Below are 27,408 nucleotides of genomic sequence, written 5' to 3' on the forward strand. Positions count from 1 at the left end.
GTATTGTCCAGCCTCCAGTAATCTGGTCAGGGACATTTGGAGGATCCAGAGAGGAGTCAAACATGTCATCTTCCTCATAAGGGCTTTTTTTAGGCACTTATTTGGGAATTTATTGGCATCACTTCCTGGGCAACTGCTGTAGTCACAATGCTATGATATAAAACATAAGCACTCTCACTATCACTCCACTAACTGCTTCTCTCCCTCACTAGGTATTTTTAGTGCCTTCTGGAACCACCTGTTAAGCAACTTGCCTTTAATCCTAAGATCATTCACTGCAAGTCTGGTAACACACATCTACATCCACATTTGAGATGATAAGATATGATAAACCTATCCCCACTTGTTAAGTAAGATGCTGTGTCTGAAATCAGAGCTAATAACTGATGAAAGGTGACAACTTAAAGCACTCCTGAGTTGTGACAGAACATTTGAATGCTTCAAGCCTGTTTTAGAGTAAGTGTAAATGCCAGCAAAGGTGTTCGACTTCTGTGACTTGGTTTTAATGGTGACTGAAAGCAACATCTCTTAGGTTACCCCTGAGAGACAGTACATACAATTACCACTTCAGCTCCCCAATAACATCAGTAATCATTTGAGAGTCTGAAATTCCTAAATCTACAGATTAGAACCGCAGTCCATTTCCTCTCCAGGTACATAAGAGAAGCATGAGTGCTCCATCTCACAGTACAAGCGACTCATTGCCTTTGCGTTACTTTATAGTTGGCACGTTTTTAGCCACCTTATGCAATACTGACTGACATACAGATGTAAAGCACTCTCTGCTGACTGAATAGATTTGTCACTGAACAAAGCTGTTCAAGCTTTGCCATAACCCTCCTCCTGGGAGCTAAGGCACTTAAGTCTAGGCTCTGACATCTAGTCTGAGGTCTACAAACCTAAAAGATAGGTGTTGCAGTCCCTCAGAGCTTCTCTAGCTTTCTTCCTCCATTTCAGCTCAACATTTAACACGTTTGGGGTAGTGTGAAGATCTCCAGTATATTAATGGCATACAAGTCAAGTTGGAAAGAAACCATGCTCTACTGTGAGGTTATTGGTGTCTACGGCTTTCAAGAGGGAAATGAAATAATATGGATAGCAAAAATTACGGTAAGCAGCCAATGCACGTGAACTTCTGCTATGGAATTAGAGGATGTTTATTAATCTTGCGGTACATTACTATTTTGCATGTTATTATATGTGGCAAGTATAGGTCAGGGAAATTGCACTGATTTCAGAACCTCCACTGATGCTTACCAAAGCAAGATCTAGATCAATACCTGCTCCTCTTCTGAAGGACACACCACATGGCAAGTAGTTTCAGGATCCATAAAAACACCAAGTGTTTTCCTTTCTCTGAACTGGAGTATTTCAAATTTACCATGCAGCGTGATATGCACTGATGGATTATTATTTAGTCAGCATTATCTCAGAACTACTTCCCTGTTCTTCCTCAAATGCTTTTTGTACTGGCACTCAATATAAAAGAATCTACTTGAAGTAGATTCTACATGAAGCAGTATTTCCTCTGATACTTGTGCATACTGGTGGCACAAAGTCCCACATATAAATGATTGAAATAAATATATAGAAAGAGTAAAAAAACCTACTAACCCTCCAGATAAATACTCAAGTAACAGAAAAATGAGTAAATAAAACAAAATTCCCTAAGTTTAAAGTTCTTTTGAGGTTTTCCTCCTTCCTCCTCAATATCCTAAGTTCAAAGTGAGAGCAACTCATAGAAAAATTTTAACACTGAGATGCTCTCCCTTTCCTCTTCCTTTGATTTCTTCTCCTTGGACTGTTCTTTACCTGTTTTCTTGTGATCACACTTGAAATTTAAGCTGTAAGCTCATGGCACATGAATGGAATTCCTGTATCCTCTGACTTTTAAATTTTTCTGAATAGCATGCAACAGATACAATAGTAAGTAAAATTGTACTGAGCTGGTAGAGGCAGTCCTTGCATTTTCACTGCTCGGATTTGTGCAAGCAAAATAGTATGTATTATTACACCATGAAAGAAGTGAGTGAAAACTCTAAGTGAAATCACTGGTATTTTATTACCAGAAAGCAAATTTTCCATAGGGTATAATTCATCTATTGAACATTTCAGAATTTCAGATACAGGCAAGGTTTAGCAACTACCTCTATGTTTCTTACTAATCTGAAATTTCTAAAACATTTCTGATGAGTTCAAATATGGTCATGAGACATGAGATTTTAGAAGTTATCATGGTGCACTGGATTACCATGGAGTCAAGAAATATAGGAACTGACTGAATTGAACTAAACGCCATTGGGGGAGAACATCTCTTTAAGCTTGGGTAAAGTGCTGGAACAGGAACAATGAGCAAACACTTGCTTACAGACTTATTTTGCCAGAAAAATTCTTACCACCTAAGCAAAGTTCTAAGGTTTTTCATCATTCTTCCAATAGAAACAAAGGGGAAAGAGTTAATATATTTTAAGATGGCACTTTATTGGATAATGTGATTGAATGCAACATCAAGATAATGGAAGTGCATCTAGAAGCTCCCTTCCTGACCTATATCTTCATACAAACAGTAAAAATGTCGTGCTGGCAGCCATCAGTGTGCTCACTTAAGGGAGAATTATCCCATGGCAGTAACAATAAATTACCCTAAGTATTATGCCTAAGTGTATAATAATAATAAAAAATTATTTCAATATAACACTCTGTTTCCTTTCTAGATTTTATAGACAGTGCTGACCTGAAAGCCAGGCTGATATAAAAGCAAGAATTACATCCTGCAAAGAATTTTTTTTGCAATTGAATAAAATGTAGATCTTTTAAAAATGTATGTAGGGATCAGATGACAGACACAGAAACAGATAAGAAGGTCCTGCCCTCAAGCATTTGCTGATTAGAAAGGCAGATATTTATAGCAGGAGAGATCTACATCTGATGTTCTTTCTGATTAAGATACCTCCTCCCTCAGCTGAGTGCTTTACTATAGGGCTAAAGGGTCAGTGTCTCTCAGTATTTCCTTCTGCAGTTGTTGCCATTTTTATATATAGTTAAATACACACTGGACAGAGAGAGAAATAGAAACTGATTCCAGAGCTATAGGTCAATCACTTAGTAGGCCAAGAGTCAGTCAAATTCTGATTGTAAATCACCAAGACTGAAACTCAGATCTCTTATACTCCAGGTTACTTTCAATGGAGAAGAGTTGCTTGAGGGGGTGGGTTGATTCCTCTTTCATTTTAACTATGAATTCCATGTCAGATCTCTAAATGCCAAACGAAGAAACTTCTTGTTTTGATCAATCACATTAGAATAGCAATTATTTCATCAAAGAAACCAGACTTATCGGCAATTAATGTTCTTCATTAATCCACTAACAGAATTATTTATTATCAACACAAGTTTCTGCATTTACAAAATTTTTGACCTGAAAAAGTCATTCCAGATTGCAGAAGAAAAGTTCTGATGGTTTCATTCATTCTGGAGTTAGCACTTTTTAACAAACTCGCAAGGACACTAGCTGTAATGGTAATTTTACAATTTGGATATTGGTCTTGGGTACCATACAGCTCCCATTGCTATTGTATGTGATCATCCTGTTCATCTACTTTGCTTCTCTAGCTTGTTTATCTTTCAAAAAACTCTGTGAAATAGAGTAACTCATTCCATTCTCAGGCCCTCATCTAATCCTTCAAAACTACAAATGGGCTTGCTCGCTCCTGAGCAAGTCAACTAATTCCTTCCAGAAAATATCCAGACAGGACAGTTCCAAAAGGACAAAGCCATGCCAGACTTCTCTTATCAGGACAGTCCTTCAACCCTACCCAAAATTCAGCTCTCATTCACACAAATGCCTCAACATATTCATGTCACTCCTTTGGGGCTGCAACTTGCTACCTCAGCATCATGCCATGAAGGCATTACTCTGGCAGTCTTAAACACAGCTCTTTGAACTGAATAAAGTACAAAAAGACAATAACGATGTTTTAGTGCCACAAGAGATTCAGGGCAGTTGAGTGTTTTGTACTCAATTGGACAAGGCTGTTTTGCTCCATAGGGTACCAGCCCAGAGCACCATGGATTTGAGCCAGTCCACGTTCCTTAGTCTCTTCTTCACAGTCCACAAACACAATATACACATAACCAAATTAGAGACATAGGTGTAAGGTCCAGATCCACAAAGTTTTAGGCACCTAACTCCCAGTGATCTGTTCTGAAACTAAATTACTTGATCTAATACAAGAAGAGGGTAACAAAGCAAAGAACTAAAGCTAGGTCTCCTGAACTTCAAATGACCTTTCTAAGTGCTGGATCCTCTTTCATTTCTTTACTAGTCAAAGGCCTGTCTAGAAGGAATTTTACATAAATGAAAAGATCATATCCCACACACACCACTAAACTGTCATAACACCAATCCCACTTTCAGTTGGAAATTTCAACTCTTGTGCTGAAGTTGTTTTCTCATAATTAGTCAGTAAGGGGATTTTAAATTATTTTTTTACATTAAAATATAAAGAAAAATACACTAATGCTATTTTTTCAGGTGATTCTCTGCCAACCCTGTCAAGTATAAAGACGAAAATAGGCCAACTAAGAAGCCAGGTACAACTGAAGAGAAACTCAGATCTGCAAATCACTTATGTGACTCCACACAAGAAACTTCAACTATTTCCTCAAGTTTCACCACTGTTATATGGTGAGAAGTAAAATTGTCTACCTCAGTGTGATGCTGTAAGGATTAATTGGATGAAACTTGTCAGGCATTATACTACTCACTGTCTCGTTGCAGCTTGTTTTCTTATCCTACTAAAAGCAAATCAAACTCTTTCCTGGAACCTCCAGATAGACTGTTTTATGAATTTAAAGAGAATTCCTTTCACAGTGTCATTTTCTCTATCCCAAACTGCATCTAAAATAACATTTTTTTACATAATTATTTCTCAGCATATGCATCGCTTAAAATACATGTATCAACAGGGCATATGGCATCTACTTGAACACTGAATTTAAAATCATCTCCTTTCAAAATATTTGCTTATTGATAACAACTATAAATCCATCCTCGCAAAATGTTAAATCATGATACATACTTTTTCCTTTCAAAGCCTCAGAGACTTTTTTTTTCTTTAGTGGAGAAGGCAAGAAAGATCTTTACAACTGCAGTGTTGCTACTTTCCAAACTACACTACAATGACTGCTTTCCTGTGACAAAAATTTCCCTGAACTACTATTGAGTCTCAAAATTATTTGTCCCCCATAAAAAAATATTATCTTTCCAACATTTGCCAAATTCACTCCATAAACTTTGGCATAACCAGCAATATTGTCATTCACTCAAATCTTAGCACTTTCCACCAAATCACGACTGAAGTGTGCATCTGTTGGGTGTTCACAGAGCCCATATTTATCAAGGATTCCAAAGTGCATGTTGTCAGCTGCTACAAAAAAGCTATGAGACCTGTCATCCATCCTTTGTGCACCAAATGTGACACTAAATAACCTTCAGCAAATACAGCAGTGGCAGCTAGGGTCATAGGAGCAGAGATTATACCTTCTGATTATCTCTCTTCACAGAGTATCAGAAATTTAAACTGTTACACAGAGATTAAAGACAGATCTTAGTTTCATTTTGTGAAAGCAAAGTTCTCATACTCTGTGCCAGAAGATGCCTTTGAGATAGACGGATATATATATACTGGCATGAAATAAAAAGACTTAGTAATACACCTTCAAACAGAAGGTGGGATTTTAAACTTACAGAAGATACAAAATGCAAAGTTACAATTCCTGCAGTAATCAAGGCTTAGTTCCTATGGGCTCACTCCTGCAAGGTTCTGCACTGTGGTTATGCTCCAATAAGGAAATGAAACATGCCAGCAATCTCACTAATTTCAAAGAATCTACTCAAGCAATTTAATTTAAGCAACTTGCTTAAGCATTTCACTTATTCAAAAGATCACTAAGTACTTTGCAGATCCAGGACCCTTATGGGTAAGGAGAGCATCAGTCATGTAGTGTTAAGGTAAAAAAGTTCTCCTTACAAACCACACAAGCAATCATATAGAACTTTCTGGTATTACCAGATTTAGTGAATATGCCTCCAAGTGCTCAGTTATTTGGAAAAGATAATGTAGCCACTTATGGGCACAAGAAATGGCTAAAAAAAAAAAGAAAAATGAATCAAACTCCTTTCTACTGCTTACATTCTAAGAATGCTTAGAGGAAAAATGAAAATGTTTTCCATTAAAAGTAAGAAGTGGGAATTTAGGAAACTAAGATAGTTCTGAAAACAGACTTCAGAAAAACCACTTTCTGTTCACATAAAACCTGTCTGACAGTGTTTTGACACATATCATCAGAGGTGGAGATTTTGCATCACTTTGCACAAACTCTAGCTGAAGTAGCTGCATAATAAAGGCTCACATATTGAGAGAAAATGCCTGAAAACTGTCTGAAAGAGGAGCAGAACAGAAACTGCTCTGAGGCATGATATCAGCCTTACTGCCAGAGATGAACTTGCCCGATTTCATTTCTGCACCTTAGCTGCTGCTGGAGTTCAAAGCAAAGAAGGCCTCCTTCCCACAGAAATGCCAAGAGAAGAAGACAAGCTGAAGGTGATACAGCTCCGTTCTCCTCCCTGAGTATTAGAGCTACCTACAGTACTGCCTGTCACCTGTCAGGGGGCAGGGAACAACCATGCAGCTCCCTTTCATCACTGTGGTAGCAAATATCAAGAGAGAAAACATACTACTTTTCTTAATTTTTTATTAAAATAAGGTTGTATTTAACTGCTTCACACTCTGCACTATACCTAAAAACTGTGTTGAGAAATTTTTTCTCCTTAAAATCCTAGCTAATTTTTAAGTAGCAAGACAATGTGAGAATATAATGTTTCCTTGTTCAGCTATTCTAGAATACAAACGTTGAACTATGAATAAAAGATACACAATGATTAATGGTAACACATCCTGGACAGCAAATCATTTTAGCATCCACCCCATCTGCTCCTTTGAGATAGAAAAGACTGGAACAAAAGAAAACCCCAGGAAAGCCCCTCTGAGAAAGCTTGGCTGAAGTTTTCATATTTTATGTGATTTAGCAACAAAATCAAATCCCAGAAAAGAGCTAAAAATTGGACCACAACTGTATATGTGTTCTTGAAACAGGCCAGGAATTTTGAACTAAGTTGTGCGCAAACCTGGCAAGACTAATGATTGAAAACAAAATATTAACCAGATAGTTTTTGCTGAAGTTACTGATACATGTAACTCACATCAAGCAGTTTTAAACTATGTCCCAAAATTTGCAGACACATTGTAATAAGCTGTAAGATGGGACCAGAATTGCAGGGCTCATGCTTTTGAAATCACGACTCATACAGGAGAAACTAAAGAATACACAGTTGACTCGATATAAGCACGGCTATTGAATATTTAACAGGATGACCTTAATGTTCTCTTTACCAAAAAAAAAAAAACAACCTAACACGAAAAACACATGTACACACAGTGTCCTATAAGGTAAATCACCACTCATAATGTCTTTTATGGATTTCATGACTCTCCAGCTCAGCTGGTATTGCAACTCTGAAATTCCTGCCTCTGAGTCCAATCTTTCTTCACAGTAATGTACTATTTTCAACATGGCATATCACAGAATCACAGAATCAGGTTGGAAATGACCTCTGGGATCACTGAGTCCAAACTGTGACTGAACACCACCATGTCAACCAGACCACGGCACCAAGTGCCATGTCCAGTCTTTCCTTAAACACCTTCAGGGACAGTGACTCCACCACCTTCCTGGGCGGTCCATTCCAATGTCTAATCACCCTTTCTGTGAAGAAATTCCTTCTAATGTCCAACCTAAACCTCCCCTGGAGCAGCTTAAGATTATATCTACTAGTTTAGATAACACTGACAGTGCTCAATTATACATCTTGACATAATAATTTACTATGTAGAGCTCAATAATGAGAAGTGGCTTTTTGTGCCAGATGGAGTACATGTGTTTAGTCTCTCACAAAGATGTTAAAACCAGAGGCCCTATAAGAATTCCTATAAGAATGTACCTATCATTTTTAAGCTTGTGAATATATTTTTGATATTCAGTTCCACATGTCTTTTTAAGGGCTAGGTATGAGTGACAAAAACACACAAAAGGAGAGAGGGAGGATAAGGGTAATGGCAAGAAGATGACATAACTACAACAAATAGAGAAATTAGACAGTCTTAAAGGTTCCAGGTCACTGTATCATATAGAAGCGAATTTAAGTATGTGAATATAAACAGGCTCCACCGATCTTCAGTCATCCATTATCACTCAACAATTACTAGAAGCCTTCCTGGTAAAAGAGCCTTTTGAAGAGGAAAGGAGTGTAGGAAAATAATTTCATACTGGATCAATAGATTATGTAGGCAGAAGACACAACACTAATGTAAGTTTAAGGCAGCAGAATTGTGCTTGCTTTCAAAAACTTAACTTTGTATTTCCCACCTATCTGCAGACCTGAGGTAACACTTCATTGCCAAAGAAGGTGGCTGCACCAGACTGTTCCCTTGTATACATGTTCACTATATTGCATCCAAGACTGTTTGCGAAAGCTAAGTAACCATTTTTCATTAAATCTTTTAAATTGCAATAAAAATGTCAAGAGCAGCAAATGTGATGGATTTACTTGATCAAAACCAACATGAAATCTACAAACCCCAAGCTGACCCAGCTGATAAACAGTCCTTGTACAGAACACAGCAGTCCACTCAACATCATCATGCATTTCATTTTGGGCATAGTCTGACCTCTGTACACGACCAAAACAAAAGTCAAGTGGCTAGGTAAGACAAATCTGGATTTCAGGCAGCAGTAGCAGAATGACATTCTCATATTTTATTAAGAATAATTTTTATGGTGTTTATTTAATTTGGGGTTTTTTTCAACAGGTCTGCCAGTTAGAACTTAGTCTCATAGCTTGAACTGAATCTATTCCTAGGGCATACACCCCTTCCTCAGGCAATTACAGGGTGGAAAGTAAAGCCAAAATCAGTTATCAAGATTTTTATCTTCTTAGTTACAAACACCTGGAAATTAGGAATTACAACATAATGGCGGGGCAGTAATAATTTTATGGTTATGTAGGGAGTGAAAATTACACTGTTTTGTGGTCTACAACTTGGCATGTTCATTCTTAGAGTAGTCCTAAGATCTATTAAACTCAGAGATCAGTGCTAATACTCAAATCGAAAATCTTAAAACCCATAAAGATGAGAAACAAATATATTAAGCCCTCAAGCTCTAATCCTAGGGAGTCTTGAGACACCAGATCTAAAGTTCACCTTGTCAAACATGTCCTCACACCCCACAAGTCTCTATAGGGAAGTAATCTGAAGTCCAGTGGAATCAGTGGGCAAATTCTTTTTGCTACTTCCAGTGAGGTTTGAATAGGGCTCCAAAAAACCCCCAAACTCAAGGAGAGCTACAGGCAAGCATCCAGAATATCCTTTTCCAATGGTATAAATCATTAATCTATGACTCCTGAAGTTCCTGAGATACCGGTTCATGTTGAAATCAAAATGTAGGGTGGGAGGGAATAGGTACAGCAAGGGGGTCAAGGGACAGCAAGCAGAATAATACGATTTCAAAACATAATCATGATTGGGGAAGAGCGACACAAATAGTGTCAGAGCCCACAAACTTTCCTAGAACCAGTAATCAGAGTGATATTTTAATGACTGCTATATGTGTGGGGCAATAAAAGCATACAATTTTGTTGTGTTGCATAAATAACAGAACTGTTCTCTCTCCAACTCTTCTGGTAATTCAAGCAGATATAACTTGAAATTTTAACACTAGAAAAATTATGTGAATTAAGAAAACCAGATTTTACTAAGTTGCAGTGTTTCCTGGTGCGTGTACGAAGCTGTAAACCTGAGAACACATACAGTAAGCATTTTCCAACAATATAGTTCTACGATTAAAGCAAAGGTCTTCTTAAGAGTTGCAACACATCCTAAGTTGTGAAACAGGAGCAATTTGTTTAAGCGACAAATGAAAACAGCTTACCTAATCTTTTTAGAAGATCCTATCAATTAAGAAAATAAATGCAAAAGGTCTTCAAATGACAAAACCCACCTTACCAAAAAAAAATGGGATTTTCATGATATTTGTATTCAAACACAGCAGGAACTGTGGGAGTCTAAATAAAGCTACCAAAGTAGTTACACTGGCCTTTTTTCTACACAGATATAAATTTAAATAAGTTTTTAAGTAAGAACACACACCAGTTTAAGCCATAATTGGCAATTCTATATTTTAGGGCAGTTAGTCACATCTTACCAGTTAGTACTCAAAGAATCTTTTTTTTTTTAAATCAGACTTACATTGTTTTTTCATCTCTTTAAGCTGATCCATAAAATACATGTATTTTTCATTGCTTTTCAAATCTGAGTCACTGTTCTTGTTCTCAATTGTAGTTAATTTTTCTTGCACCAAGTTTTCTAAATCTGGTATAATTTCTGGTTTTTCTCGTTTTACCTGTAAGGAACAAGAAATAGAATGTTATTCATTATGACACATTTTAATACAAAGCAAAGGACATAAAGCAAAAATTCATTAGCATAAGCTCAGTTTCTTTTGACTACAGTTAGGCTTCCTGCTCTGAAGCTGTAACCTCCAGGTAATTATTCATTTCAGTAAAAGTAACTATGAAATGTAGAGATTAACTACTCAGTATCATTTTAACTCAGTTTCTGGGTATTTCTCATGCTAACAACAGGGAAAACCAAACCTTGCAGTCAAATTTACTTCCCTGAGTAGTGAAAGTAAACAACCAGCATGACACAGCATGCATGAAAACAGTGACTACAACTCTGTCCAGAATGAGAGATGATTAAAAAGCAGAAATAACATCAAGAGTTTTCTTAAAACCTCCACTCTCTCACAATTTTGGAGTCAGCTTTACAGAAGCTTATAATCTACATGCATGATCAGTGTGATAACTCCAGCAAAAGCAATACATAGGCTAATGTGAAAGGAAACCACCCCAATTTATTTGTGCTGTGTGAACAAGAAGCATTATGCCATACAGGCAGGCAAAAATACAGTTTCTTGAAAAGTACTTGTTTGCAGCAATTACATCTAGATTGATCTGAAGAATAAATACCTAGAAATAAAAGGGAGGTCATCACATAGGCAATATTAAGATATTCTAAGAATGCAAAAAGCACTTTGGGAACCCCCTAAAAACAGTAATTGGGGTTTTCCCTTCTGTTTCTTAAACCAACATTAAATTCTAGGGAACTGTACCTTTGACAGGTCTTCAAAAGTACTGGATTACAGGTAATATGGACTGTGCTGTACAATGATGGCCAGCAATAGTACAAAGTAGGAAAGAAGGGTGGACATCTGTCAAAGTCTTGATGCTAAGCATCTTCGGAACCAGACAAAGGCCATTTCTATCCCAAAATTATGACAAAACAGGACAAACTGAAAAAAAAGGAGGTAAGTACCATTTCTGCTGAGCCACTCGTCCCCTACCACACACATTAAATTCTGCCCCTTACCAGACCACGCTACTATTCATTGTGAAAGACAGGAAAGGAGGCTACTGAGAAAAAACCAGTCCACTTCATCAAATCGTTTACAGCTTTGAAAGTTTACAGAGACCTTGGAAATCCTACAGAATATATCTTATTTCAGGAGCCAAAGGAATAATAAATGTTGATGTAAAAATGAACTCTGTAGATGTATAAAATGCTACAAGAAATCTTTACTTTCCCTTAATCAAAACAAAGCAATCCATAAAACTATTACTTCTTCCAGGAGTAGAGCCAGTTTGGCACATTTTCTTTAGACAGATACAAGTTGTGGCAAGAAGAAAAATAAGAAAAAAATATGCACTGCCAGGTGATAGCATGCAAAGTTTTCAAAGGCACCTGGAGATAAAAGATCACCAACCACAACATCCAACTGTGAATGGGAATACCTTGGTACCAAAGGAGCTCAGTGACTATGAAAGACTAACATCATTAGAGATGTTCAGACTGCTGTATAAAGCCAAGAAGTAGCATAGAGTCCTTATCCTATGAAATCTGACAAAATGAGCAAAGGAAAACAGAACATCCTGTGTCCAGTGCAGTGGGGACAATTGTACAAACTCAAATGAGTTGCCTGTGTCAGCATCACAGCAAATTGCTGCAACAGAGGGCCTGTCACAAACTCAACCAGAACTGTTCAGTACTCAGCTGGAGGAGATACTTGGCCTTCAGGTATAAACAAGCACAAGAAAACAGTTACTAAATCAAAATACATTTAAAATCCAAGACATTATAAAAGAATTATTTGATCTGGACCACATGTAGTGCAAACGTACTCCTTTCTGCAACATCAGGTTGTTTTTACCGACATTCCAACATTTTCTCTTTAACATAAAAATAACATGTAGACACACTCACAAGCATAGACAAATAACAATCCACCACTAAGATCTGCCCTCATTATGAATGAGAGCACTATGGCCAGATCCCATATGGAAGATCCAGCTGTGTATACTAAAAGAGACCCTGCAGTGCTTCTAAGTTGCTGATACTGACACAAAGAGTAAAAGAAATTATGTGGACATTCATCATAGGCATCCATTGGTAGCAAAGACAATGTCAATAACCTTTTCCTCTCCACAGGCACCACGTCACACATTGACATAGTTACATCAGGCTCTTTTTATCTTTTTCTTGGCTCACGGAAGATTTGAGTGCAGGTATGCATCAACATACCATCTTCAATCATACCCTCGGAGTGAAAGGTGAAAAGAAGAGCACAGCCAAGGCTAGTTTAAACAGTGGTGCTCTCTACTGCAGATTCCAGAATTAAAAGACTTCACACATATGAGCAGAAAAAAGACAGCAACTGCAACTTCTAGTGTTATGCTAGCAAAACCAACATACACCTGAGAAGCTGCATTACACCACTCTGCACTGGTGAGGCCCCCCCTCAAGGCCTGTGTGCAGTTTTGGGTGCCACAACATAAGAAAGATATAGATCTATTAAAAACCAGCCAAAAGGAGGGCCACAAGGATGGTCAACAGTCTAGAGAAGCCATATGTGGAGTGGCTGAGGTCACTTTGTTTATTCAGCACAGAGAAGACTGAGGGGAGACCTCACTGCAATCAGCAGCTTCCTCACGAGGGGAAGCAGAAAGGCAGGCACCACTCTCTGCTCCCTGGTGATCAGGAATAAGACCTGAGGGAATGGCATGAAGCTGTGTCACGGGATTAGGCTGAATATTAGGAAAAGGTTCTCCATGTAGAGGTTGGCCGGGTACTAGAACAGGCTCCCTGCAGCACCAAGCCTGTCTGAGTTCAAGAAGTGTTTGGGCAACACTCTCAGGCACATGGTGTGATTCTTGGGCTTGTCTTGCGCAGGGCCAGGACCCAGACTCGATGTTTGTGGGTCCCTTCTAGTTCAGGATACTCTATGATTCCATGATTCTGTGATATGCAGCTTTGTCTGTTCCACTGTGGAGCTACAGAAATTTGCATATAGACATCTGTACCAACCTCAAGAAAACGCTTATATAAAACCCTCCCTTACCTACATAAACTATAATCACACAGTGTGCCGCCACAGATCGATCAAAGTAAGAGCTAGCATGCTATTTGCTACAGACAACATGAACAATTTCACCAGCTATCAAGAGGAAAAAAGTCTTTCCCACCAGCTATAGTCCCAACAGCAATACATTATATTGTGAGGACAGTCCAGCAACACCTATGACAAAAGCTCAGACAACCTAAAGAATAGCTCAGAAACCTAAAGAGTCAGATGAGAGACATGCTCAAAGAATGTCCTTTCCTGTAGTTGAACTTCTTTCATGTTTACTATTTAAATTCAGTTTCTGTTCACCTCCACATGACTGCTTTCATTAAAATGATTAGTAGAGACACCATTCCCATTCCTGACCACACTCAATACTGTACCATCACATATGCTATTACTGAAATGCCAGGCAGACCTTCTGGAAGGTCAGCACATCACAGGTGAATAACAAGGCATGTCCACCCATTATAATAACAAGTAAATATGTTTGCTGTGCACAAGCAATTCCTCTTTGGTTCTGCATACCCTATTCTATGAAGAGCGCTGAAAATGGTCTAAAACAACAACATAAACTAAAACAAATGTAAGAAAATGTGCCATCAGTCCTAGATCCTCACAGTGGGACAGAATTACAACATCTTATACACTGCATCAGCACAACACTCTTACAGGTACATCACAGTTTTCTTAGTTCTTGCCACCCACCCACTCCTACTCTACAGATGCTTGATGGATGTAGGAATGATGAGATCAGCATAACAAAATGTATGAGGACAATACAAACATACGACATGGCTAAGGGAAAGGGCAAAACTACCAGTATTCAGGGCAACAAGCTGGGGTCACGCTCCTTTTTGGTCTCAACAGCATGCCAGATAAATGCTTATCAGCAGACCTGAAGGCATGTTGAATTTCTCAGAAAAAGTTACTTCACATGGGAACCATGAAAGACACGTTAAGCAAACAACTGTTCGTTTAGCAGCACTGTCAGCCAAAACCAGCATGGTAAGTTACACCTTGCAGTCATTAGTCAATCCATGGAGAGCTACACTGATTTTGAAATCGGGTGGAGGCATACACACCCTACAAGGCATCCTGGAAATTACATGTGACGATGAACTGGGAGTGTTCAGGACATATGGTGAAAAGAAGTATCAGTCACAACAACTTGTTTACAGCAATAGAAAAAGCAAAAGCATCTGCTGTGACATACCAGCAAAGAACCACAAGGGTATTTACATGGGAGATCAGCAATAAGAGAACAGACATGTTATACATGATAATTAATGATATTCCATACATGATCTACCAACAGTCATGATAGAAAAACACATTTAAAAACACTAAAAAAAATTGTTTAGAAAAACATAGCTGCAAAGGGGTGTCTGTATATGATGGGCAATGCTTATGAAATGAGCCACTTTATGGTAGGTCTTTGGCTTCTGCCAGTATCTGTCTGTAGGCATAAGCTTTTTTCTTGTAGATTCTTCCACTGGGAGTATATCTATTCCATGCATAAACTGTTAAGACTGTGCCTCCAAAAATCAGGCTTTTTGAAAGGCCAGCTTGCACAGCCTAAGGGAACAGTTAACTCAGGGTATTCTAAGGGACAGTCTGGGGAATTTTTATTTCATCAATTACCATAACCACCAAATCAGAAATAAATTATTCTGTCCCAGACCAACCTCAGAACCAGTAAGGCCAAAGGTACCACAGAATAAAACTGGACCAGTTTGCAGTATTAGTCTACATACAGTAAGGGATCAGTGTCTAAAAAGGCACTAATTAGCATAACTCTGCATGTAGCACTGCAGCATTTAAAAACTGTCCTGCCCAGTCCCAAAACACTTCACAAACATTAAAGAATTTAGCCTTAAACACCCATTGTGACATACCATGTATTTTACAAATGGAGAAACTGTAGCATTAAGAGATGAATAACTTGGCCTCAGGTTGCAGAAGGAGACTGGCAGAACCAAAAATAAATAAATCCCAGCTCTGTGCTTTGAGCATAAAGCCAACCTTTTACCTTCTCCTTTAGCTAAGGGAAAGTTCAAATTAACGTGTGCATTTAGTTCACTCTCTATAAAGAGCCTGAAACAGCTTGTGGCTGCTTGGCAAACTTTGTGATAAAAGAGCAGCATTCTGCCTGCCACAGAAATGTTCCCCTGGCCTTTGCATTGCAGTGGTTCAGCATGTGACACTCCATAGTTATTTTTTAGTCTTTTTATTCTTCTCTCTCTTGCACAGAAGCCCTTTAGCTGCGTATTTTTACTCCTGTCACTGTTCCTAGGTACCCTTTCTCAGGGTGATCATTTATGTAGCCTAGTATTTGGGAGTTTGCCAGTGCCATCCAAGAGAAATTTCTCAGAAATTTTTTGCCCTACCTGAATCATGTTGAGATTTCCTCAAACCAGTGATACAACCTGTAAAAGAACTATCTTTTCAAAGAATTCAGAATTCGCACCTTAGTCTTTCAAACCATGCATTATTTGTCCCTGTAATTTAATCCCTACAAAATATGGACTTTTAAAGTTTAATTTATGGATAATATTGACATTTGTAAGGTAAAGAAACATTCCTGCTTGCTCATGAACTTTCAAAAGACCAAGTCAGCTGACATGGCAGAATTTCTTCATTTTCCAGATTCTTTGTTGTTCATTTATGAAAGGGAGGGTGATTAGTCACTCAGTGCTGAGAAGCTCAGAGGTATGTAGTTACCTAGATATTTATAGCCTTTTGGGACAACACAAAAAATTATTTGCTGATGTTTCCACCTAACTCTAAACTCATAGTAATTTGAACTGTATTTACACTATAGCCATGTGCCTCTGCATCTTTTGAAGAAAAACTTACTGTCTTACAGCTCCTGTTGGGACAGAATTTCATACCTCTGTGAATTGCAATATTGTAAAGGAACTCAGTCAAGATCTCTCAGACAGGGGTGGTCAGCCTAAGGCATCCTAAAAAGACCCAGTTCAGAATCGAGGAATCTCACATTTTCTGAGTTGACTTCACTTTAAAATACCCTGACCCACATGTGGACATATCTAAAATTGCTTATTTCAGAGAACAAATACCAAGAATTGGCTGGCTAAAACAATAAGCATGGGCACTGACAAAACAGCCTCTCTGAGCATCTCTATCATAGATAAAGTAACTATTCTTCCTTTATTTATATCTGCTATGCAACAAAAGCAAACAAAAATGCATGTCACATTTCTTTCTTGTTTAACAATTCCTACATCCTATTATTTCATCCTTACCTCACTAAATAATTTATTATTACAAATATGCAGCCTTTCAACACACATATTTATTTTACCTCAGGGTAAGTCAAAGTTTGCTGTGATTATTTATTAGAACCAATTTTTTTTCAGTGAGAGGGAAAATAACATGAGAGCTAAGTAAATTTGTGGGTTGAGTCACCCATACACTTTGTGAATCATGTGAGAACCAACTCGAAGTGAGTCACCACTGTAACTGAATCAGGCTGCAAAATTTCAGCTCAACCTAAACAGTCATTTATTATTCTTCAATGGCTGGATTCAAACCCTTAGCAAATATCAGATCATTTGCTGATGCACAAATAAAACACCGCTCTTGGAAACATTTGCAGGGGCAGTCAAAAAGGGTATCATCACTTAGCAGCAGGAGCTGCAGCAGTTTGAACACAACTCTGCTGCAGCAGGGATTGCCTAAGGGCCCACATCTGATTCAGGAGAGTCAACACCTCTGCACATCGTGGCTGCAGGGCTGGGACTCTGCTTGAGCAACACCTTCGCAGACAATTGTGAAATACCAAGAGGCAGAGTTATAAGGGCTGACCCACACGTATGACACATACTGCCTATTAAACTGGGCCAGCACAACAGAAAATCACTGTCAGCACGTTTCAAATATCCCAGAACTCTGCCAGAGTAACAGTCTAAAGGGGAGGCAGGGTTGCTGCAGTTCCAAAACAGCACATCAATAAGGTGGTTGTAGGTAGGGTGCCCCCCATAATGAACCTGTTAGTACCTTCCACAGCTTCCTTTCCCTACGTTAAACACAGCTGGACACATTAAACATTTATAAAGAAAGTAAGCACCAAGGGACACACACGGCTTCCAGGTATACTGGGGTATATCCAAACAAATTCTTCACAACTCCTGGCACAAGACAGTCATTTCGTTAAGGCCAGAAATGGACTTTGGCCCACCCTGGTTGCTTGCTTTCTCCTGCTTAGAAAGGAACCATATATAGAGAGTGGGATTAATGTAAATAAGCACCAGGTGAAGAAACAAAATTGCCTGCGTGCAAATGCAAAGTTTACAGCCTGACCAGCGTTTCTTGGGGTTCCCATGTGTTACAAGTTTCACCTCAAGCAAAATGCTTTACTCTGCACACAGTTTAACAGAAAAAAGCCACCCCAGTTTGTATTTTCCCCTGGTACCGACTACGGTCTTCTTGTTTCTCTTCAAGACCCCTTGTGCAGTGCTTTGCAAAGCGCAAAGAGGTAAAAACAAGCAAAAAAATGGGATCTTAGTGAAATACCAGTATTAAAACTACCTGCCAATTAAAACTACCAATGATGTAAAACTGGCTCACAAAAACAGCAGTAAATGTGGGGATTAAAGGTGAGGTTTTCCCAAAGTACCAAAGTGAAGAAAGTTCATGGTTATTTAGAAGCTTAATCCCTTAGCATTTCTGAAAGCCTGTGCTTTGCTGTAAGGGTTGGACTGAATTTTGTTAATTATTTCAACCAAACAGAAGTCTGCCTTCACTTTGTTTTTCTGTAGTTTTTTCCAACATATGAAGTATGAATACGACAAAGCAAAAAATTCTACAGTATTTGGGAGATATTTATGAAAACATCTAAAAAATATGGTTCAAGACACGGTGAAGAAGCAAGCATATCTTCTTTTCCTTGTATTTAAAAGTTCTGCCACAAACACAGTTTATATGCAAGTTAATTTTTGTGCACTAGAGATATACAGCATCTTGTTCCAAGCAGTTTTGCCTGAGCACAGATGAAGGCTTATAACAGCAAAAATAACTTATAACTTTATTTTTATAAAAATGTGGCTTTGTTTTAACAGCATGTTAGAAACTGTGAGGCAGATGGTGCATCTGTTTTAGCAAGGTTGATTCAGCAAATGCATCAGGCTGTTGAACCAGTTTACCAAGCTGCTGATTAATTCACATATTTAGCAAATACATTAACATGGATATTAGAGCTTTTTCTTCTTTCTTTAATATCCCACTCAAACTGATGGGAATTTAGACATTGATTTCAGTGGGAGCAGAAGAAGGCCCTAAGGTGATTTCAGATTAACAACCTGTTTACTCTTGTATGGTTCTGCTTATTTGACTGAGATCACTAAACCTCATGTTTTCTACAGTATGAAAATAAAGGGCTAAATCCTAAAACAAGTACAATTCAGTGTTACTTTCAGCTCCTACAAGACACTGATGATTTATCCTAGCTGTGAAGCTGATTCCTGTATAAAGTGTGACTTATCCTTTGAAGACCTGTATACAGCAATTATTGTTAAAATCAGCTGATTTTCCAGAGGCATGTTTTCCATATTCCTTGTGTATAACTGCAGTAAAAGTCAAGCAGACTTTTTCAATTTTTACTCCTCCTGATTTTTTTTTCACTCATCTGATGAAATTCTTATCCTCAAAAAGTTCTTCAGCACTGACAGCATTTCTTCTTCATACTCTCCAAAACAGCAATGTGAGTCATATCATCATTTTTCATTAAGACTAAACGTAACCTCTACACTTTTGGGAAACAGCAATAAGATACCTTAAGTACAGACTCATGCTTCATTTGAATTGACATCAGTTGAAAAACATAAATCCTGAATGACATTTGCAGCCTAGACTCACCAAATTCATGCATTTGTATAAATATCTAGAACAAGATGGCAATACTTCCATCAGGGTCAGCTCCACCTCTAACACAGAACAGTGAATTCAGGGATAGTTCAGAGCTGCGCTAAGCAAAACAAACAAAAAAACCAAGCCAGTGCAACTGCAGTAAGCCCCCCAATTTCCTTACAAATTGGTAATACCTACCTTACTTATACTACACTGGGTACAAAACACCTCACTTGTACGACAATACCAGTCTGTGCCCTGAGGCAGAACTGTCTTTTATTTTGTACTTCACTGCAAATGCGTAGGGACAAGTTTCTCCCTTGAGCCTTTCTACATTATCACATTCTTCAGTCATTATTAGTGATGTTTACTTATCCAGCTTCCTATTGGGACTGCCCTCAATAGAGTTATTAGCCACTAAATCCCAGGTCTTACTTCCAGTCTTATCCTTCTTGATTTACCAGTTCTGGCTGACAGCTTGCACCTCTTCCCTTGTCTTGGCTTTCCTAGTACATGCACAAGTGATTATTTTCTGTTGCACAGCACACTGTGAGATGATAACATACTCTATTTGCTACATGCGTGTCATAGGATATCCAAATTCCCTAGTTTTTACAGGTTCCCTGAAAGCAGCATATAATTTAATAGAGAAGGATATTTTCAACTGCAATTCTTTTCCTCCTCTTTGCTTATAGGTCCCATCTTTGTTAGTAATGCAGTTTCAACAAAGCCTCAGAAAAAGAACTGGATCAGAAAATTAGCATTTTAACCTAGCCTTTGCTACTAGTATGATAGATTAAGTTGCTGTTCCTCTATAGTTACCAATTATTGCAAAGACAACAAGTGCTGTGTAATAGCCTGGTTTAGTCTTGTTTACATTACCACTCTACACATCCTTCCCACTGACCTCCCAAAATCCTTGGAGTCTATCCACACCTTTCGTGTCATCTATCACAGCATCAAGAGGCTGGTTCTTGCCATCAGATAACTGATGATGCCAGTCTCTGTCACTCTACCTGTTTGATTTTCAAAACAAACATATTTACACTTTCTCTCTCCTGGTCCTCCTGTTGTGGGAAAGCCCTCATAAACATTTGGGAATGTATCTTTAAATCCTTCTTCAAAATCCTTGTTTTAAACCATTTTCCTTTATTATAATGCCCACAAATGCTTTCACAACTGTTTGTGTCTGTGCCAGCTGTGTGTCCTACATGACTGAGCCCAAATTCCTGGTTTCAGCGCATCCCTTTTAAACAGAGCCTCATAAAACTGAGTCCTTAGGATTTTGACAAATCCTGAACAGCTTTTTTATTATAGGTCATTACATGAACATCCACATCGTAGCTCAAAACTGTCTTGCTTCATACTCTCCACAATAAAGGAAACCTGAAGAACTGTGAATATAATAAGCTGTAATTAAACACAATAGTAGCAGTAGCAATACCTAACTGTAAAGTGGACACCAGATGCAACCTGGTAGCTGACTCTAGCATAGAAGGCACACAAGAAGAGTCTTTAAAAATTCAGAGATATTTGTTTTGCAACTCTCTTGTAATTGATACACAATGACTTTTTTAAAAGCTAAATGTAAATTATCAATGCAGGTATAAAATTATGACTAAAAATGAAACCATGTTCCAACTCTCCAACCTGTATAGACTCCCCCATTACACATAAGCTCTTGATTTTGTTGCTGGAAGTAATTAAAATCCAACTTTAATTTAAAACAGTTTTTAAATAGTTAATATTTAAAATAAGAATTTCTGTAAATGAGATTGTGCGACTGCAGTATTAATTTACACATGTCTTCCAAATGTGACAGCAAGAAGAAACAGGAAAAAGAGAGTCCTCAACTGCAATTACAAGACTGAAGGAGACAGTTCTACCTGAGAGTCTGCATGGCAACAGGAAACACAGGAACATGAACCAGAACAATTCCTAAATGGAGTAGTCTTCACATATATTGTTGAAACACTGTTTGTAAAAGAAAAATAAATCAAAAAGCTTAGTCTAAAATTTAAATACACTTAATATTGATTTGACTGACAAGAAAAGGTATTAAAAGCAGAAATCTGATTTGTCTCTCTAAGAACTTACACAGGAAGCCAAATCAATACGAGTTAGGATATAATGCTGGAAAAAAATCAGTGCATTATTTTTTATTCACAGTATCAAAAACATTCTCATTATGCTGGCTGACTATCCTAGAAATTTTATATTGTCTATGATTAAAAACTGTCATTAACTGTAAGATTTAAAATCATAAAAAAGAAGTAATTTTCTTCTAATCATTCTATGCCTGCAAGCATTTCCTTTCTGCTTTTTATAAACTCAATAAATTTTTTTCTTATTCCTCAGTTTCTGCAGCGCTATAACATTTGTCTCCCCAGATTCTTTCAGCCTGCTAGCATAAACCCTATGCCAGCCAACTCTTTTGATCACACCTCCCCTGCCATTCGAACTTCTCCCTACATCTTCCTGAATTTCACAGAATCACAGAATATGCTGAGTTGGAAGGGACCCACAAGGATCATCAAGTCGAATTCTTATATTTAGGTTTTGAACTCATCCTTCCTCTTTCTCATATTACTTTGCTTTCCCTTTTTTAGCTTCTCTTGAAGCTCATCTTATCTCCATTCATCACAATTTTTTAGTACTGCACTTTCCTTATAACTATCAAACCTGCTTTCCTTCATTTCTCTGACTCACTGTACATCACATGCTAAACTGATTCCTCTCTTATTACTAGCCCTAATTATGGGATGCCTCCATTCTTCCTTTTATATATTACATTCTCACCAAACAACTGCTGAGTCACTGGCAAAGGATTTAGGGAGCAGATGCAGACGCAGACTGCCTCCTCTCCATGAAGGGGTCAGCAGTCTCACAGGAACAGCAGGTTACACTGACCTCTTCACGTGGTCTTACAGTGCTTTCTCTCCCAAGTGCACCCTCTGGTACCCAGGAATATATTTCCCTGAGACTGCTACTGCTGCACAGTTTCCTCACTGTCGGTGACCTCCTTATGGTCACCTCATTATAAAGTGAAAATACATCATCGGAAGTGGAACAGTGTAACTCACTGTAAGCAACTAAACCTTGTAATTCCAACTAACACTTCACCAGGGATCTTCTCTATGAGTACCTGTGACAGTAAAATATTTGACTTGATTCTACTCTGTAGTTATTCACAATCAGATGAAACTTCAGCTACATCTCAGTTGATCACTTTCTATTTTGGCCAGTTCCTGTAGTTTAACTATCATCAATTCCCATCATAGAATTATTAAGGCTGGAAAAGACCTCCAAGATCATCGAGTCCTTTGACTGAACATCACCTTGTCAACTAAATCATAGCACTAAGTGCCACATCCAGTTGTTTCTTGAACACTTCCAGGGATGGTGATTCCATCACTTCCCTGGGCAGTCCATTCCAATGCTTACCCACCCCTTCAGTGAAGAAAATATAGGACAGTTAATATATGACCTTGTTTGTCAAGCTCATGACAGAATTCAGTGACAAGCAATGAGGGATCTTATCTTGTTATATAAAATACTACATGTAAAAGAATCCAAGAACAGGACAAACAACTCCCTGAGGAAGTTATGGATTACAATCAGTAAACAAATGGATCATTAACTAGTCAAACATTTCATTGTTCACATGACAGAATAAGACATGCCTACTGCAAAGTTGGGTAACAAATCTGGAAAAAAAAAGAACACCCAACTCACTGGTAGAAGAAAAAAACCCTCTTCTGCAGAGTCACTAACTCTAAATGGAATAATTAAAACTCCCACTTCAGAAGCTGCCACTTTGAAGTGGAACTGCAGATCTCTATTTGCATATTAGGAACGCTTGTGTCGATTTCCATGCTCCATCTGGGCAAGAGATTGCAGATGAGGATGACAAGGCCCTGAATTAGGACAAATCAAATGGATGCGGACTCATGAAATCCTGTAGAGATAATTATCAGTTTCTCAAGATGATGCTAATTAGTATATTAGCATGGTTTCCTCCTTTAGCAGTAAATACATTTTAACAATATGTTATGTCTTTATGTCTGCTATTTAATATGTCAGCCCTGCTAAAATCCTTTGCATCTCTGTTTGGTCTGTTGGCACCATTGTAACTCCCTACTTTGTTGCAGACAACTAGATGCACAAAAATAATAAATAAAATAATAAAATAATAAAAAATAAACTTGCAGTAAAGATGCAAATTGTTGCACTGAAGCTTTAGAGATCCTGCTACCAAATGCAATCCCCTCCACTTTGTATAAAATGGATAGAGAAAGCCAGTGTCAAAAAACAGGAATCACAGAAGCCAGCTACCAAAGCCAGACTGACAGGGAGTTCTATTCCTCTAATGGCAATGGGTGCCTTCTCCACAAACCCTTTCCTTGAGTCAGTTGCTTAAGCCAGGCAAATCCTTCCTCATAAACAATGGTAAGAGAAATCCACATACTATCAGATTTAATATCTCAGTGGTTAAAACAGTCATCAGTAAGGTGAGTGACCCGTTTTCAAATCTCTGCTCATCCCATATTAGTTGTCCTAGCCCATAGGCTATTTGGTATTCAGGGGTAAGACATCTTGATCTCTCCTGTTTGAAGTTGTTCCACTTTGTATAACTAATTAAAAGATAATTGCAGCAAGTACTTGAACCTGACTCTCCCACATCCCAGATTATTGCCTAACCATTCAGCTGTGAATTCAGTTTCTCATTTTGTTTCTGCAAGGTTCTTACATCATGTAAGCACTTTTGAAAATCCTGTTCTCAGTATTTTACATACAAGTATTTACAGAGCAGAAAGTCACATTCATTTCAGAATTACCACTACAAGTTATCTCCCATTCTTCTCCTATATAGTACCAGCTCTCTTGCTCAGTGGTGAAAGCTAGGTGGTTTTTTGTTTGGTGGTGGAGGGTGTTCTTTTTCAAACCCCTTCTCACAATACAACCCCTTTGTGCAAATTACTAACCCAACTTTGCGGTTCTTAGTTTTAATTCTTTGCTTGAAGAAGGCAATGAGAAGCCTCAAGCATTATTCACAGATAGCAGAATAAAGGGATATTGGTCTTTCACAATGATTGATGATCACTCTTTAGATTCTAAAAATATGCCATGTGCTTCAGCAAGGACGTGATGAACAGCTCTCTGCCTTGAAGAGCTCGCAAAGTAAATGATGGACCTGGCACACAAGCAGAGACACAGTATCAACCCCCTATCTGGAGAAATACAGACTACAAATCCAGGATAATGATGCAAAAGTGAAAGCTTGTAAGGTGTTTCAAAGTAAGGAGAGCCTGGTAAAACAGGCATTTGTTCAAGGACTATAAGGGCATTGTGAGCTGATAAGAGAAAGATAGCAAACTAGGGAAGAAGTAGTTCAAGAAGTAGTGCATACAACAAAGTAATTTAAGGAAGGCTGTTCAACCAGTCTACACAAGCAATAAATGTTTACATTTACTTTACAGTTATCCCAGTATAAAACTTGCAAATCTTTTTATTTCAGCTTACATGTCCTATAGGAGAAGTTAACAAAATAAAACAAAACAAGGGAAAAATCCTACTAAAAAAAACCCACAAAAACCCACAAGAAAAGCAAGGATGTGGAGAACACTGATATAACTATTTTAGTTCTGTTAGTGGCAAAACCTTCCCCATAAACAAAGCCTGAATTTCAAAATGTGAAGTAACTGTAGTCTGAAACGAGGGAAAATTTTACAAATGTTGGGTGAACAGTGGCTTAGGAAAAACTAAGAGTGCAACAACAGTATTGTGAAATGTTAAATGCAACAACATTACACAGCAAGCAGAGGAAGAACTGATTTGAAAAAAATAACGCAAAATTTTGGCTGTGTAAAAACATACTGGCTCATTTATGCTTTCCCAAAATGTTTTTGCGATACAGCATCCTGTGAGTTTTCAGCTCACAGGAGTTCTTCCCCATTGCAGAGGCCTGTGGTGATAGAATACAGGCACAAACCAACATTAAGAACAAAAGGTTAGTCTTTTATAATATTTAATTTCTGCAGAGATTCAAACATTTAAATATGTCATTACAAAACAAAATGACTCAGTATAGATGTAATTCAGATGTACCAAAATGCATTAGTCATTCAATAAAAGAGGCACTGAGGATTTACTAAAAATACTTTACAGAACAAAATAACAACATATATTTACTTTACTGAATGGTTGTTGTGGAAAGCACATAAAACCAAATCCTGTATAAATCACCTTAATTTGGCTTCTCTGAAACTAGGACTGCTAATTCTAGACCTGAAGCAGCATGGCTAACTCACACCCATTTTCCAACCTCTGTTTTGAACAGCAGAGCAAGAGGAAGCAATGTGTGATGTGATCCCAAGGCAAGCAAACTGGGCAGGAACTAACTAACCAGCAGCATGAGGAGCTCCCTGCCAGGTGGGAGTCTCACTAGGGGCAGCGTCAACTTCCATCAGCTTCCTACACATCCAGAGAGGAGACAGTGTTCCTTAGGGAGCACCAGCAACAAGGAGCCCTGCCATCAGGGCACAAAACCAGAAGCAAAGCAGTGAATATGGCAGATAGATTGCAGGGAGAATAAAGAAATCCCAGAAATGTCACCAACAGGAGCTGCTCTCAAACAGTGATGAACACAGCACAGGTCACCAGTGGTCACCAATGCAGCTTTCCTGGTTCTTTGGCAACCTCAGCCTCCATGGAAGTGCTGGAGGTACATTCTGCCATCTGAAGCTTGGACTGCTCAGCTGCCCAGTGCTCCTCCCTGGTGCAGGCAGCCGCGGAGTCACTGCTGTGCTCAGTGAGGAGCAGCCAAAAGAGGCCACTGGGCTTCACTGCATCAGGGGTGCTGCAAAGGAGACCAGAAGGATCTAGGCGAGCTGGCAGGGAAGATGATCACCCTGGCTGAACAGAGAGTTTTGGCTGGAACTCAGGCAAAAAAAGAGAGGTTATGAGCTTTGGAAGGAGTACAAGGATATTGTGAGGTTATGCAGGGAGAAAATTAGAAGGGCCAAAGCCCAGCTAGAACTTAATCTGTCTACTACCATAAAAGACATTAAAAATGTTTCATTTTGCTTTCATTACCAGCAAAAGAAGGGCAAAGGAGAACCTCCATCTGTTACTACATGCAGGGAGAAACATAGTGACAAAAGATAAGGAAAGGCAGAGGTATTTAATACCTTCTTTGCCTCAGTCTTTAATAGTAAGACCAGCTATCCTCAGGATACCCAATCCCCTCAGCTGGAGCACAGGGACAGGACAGGGAGAAGAATAAAGCACCTGCAATCCAAGGGGAAATGGTCAGTGACCTGCTACAGCCCTTAGACACACACAAGTCCTTGGGGCCGGATGAGATCCACCCATGGGTACTGGGGAAGCTGGTGGAAGAGCTCACCAAATGACTCTTCATCATTCAGCAGCAGTCCCGGCTCACTGGAGAGGTCTCAGTTAACTGGAAGTTAGCAAATGTGACACCCATCCACAAGAAGGGCTGGAAGGAGGATCTGGGGAGCTACAGGCTAGTCGGCCTAACTTTGGTGCCTGGGAAGGTTATGGAGCAGATGATCTTGAGTGACATCATGCAGCACATGCAGGACAACCAGGGGATCAGGTCTAGCTTGGGTTTATGAAAGGCAGTCGTGCTTGACCAACCTGCTCTCCTTCTATGACAAGGTGACCCACTTAGTGGATGAGGGAAAGGCTGTGGATGGTGTCTGCCTAGATATTAGTAAAGCCTTTGGCACTGTCTCCCGCAGCATCCTGCTGAAGACTCCATTGGCTATTGATGGCTTGGATGGGCACACAGTTCACTGGGTAAAAAACTGGCTGGATAGTCTGGCCCAGAGAGTGGTGGTGAGTGGAGTTAAATCCAGCTGGTGCGTGGTTACATGTGGTGTTCCCCAGGGCTCAGTAATGGGGGCATCTTTATCAATGATCTGGATGAGGGGA

The 27,408-nt window shown here is 38.7% G+C and overlaps 1 protein-coding gene across 5 annotated transcripts in view; it reads right to left on the bottom strand.

Moving 5' to 3' along the window:
- Positions 1–27,408, bottom strand: part of NSMCE2 (NSE2 (MMS21) homolog, SMC5-SMC6 complex SUMO ligase) — a 130,150-nt gene that overhangs the window by 61,406 nt on the left and 41,336 nt on the right. For all 5 annotated transcript variants that reach the window (XM_032688733.1, XM_032688725.1, XM_032688698.1 and 2 more), the window contains one exon: positions 10,368–10,521. In XM_032688733.1, coding sequence (XP_032544624.1) covers positions 10,368–10,521 — 154 coding nt within the window. The remainder of the gene's footprint in view (positions 1–10,367; positions 10,522–27,408) is intronic.

The sequence above is a fragment of the Chiroxiphia lanceolata genome, chromosome 1 (genome assembly GCF_009829145.1).
Source record: "Chiroxiphia lanceolata isolate bChiLan1 chromosome 1, bChiLan1.pri, whole genome shotgun sequence".
Classification (NCBI taxonomy): Eukaryota; Metazoa; Chordata; class Aves; order Passeriformes; family Pipridae; genus Chiroxiphia; species Chiroxiphia lanceolata.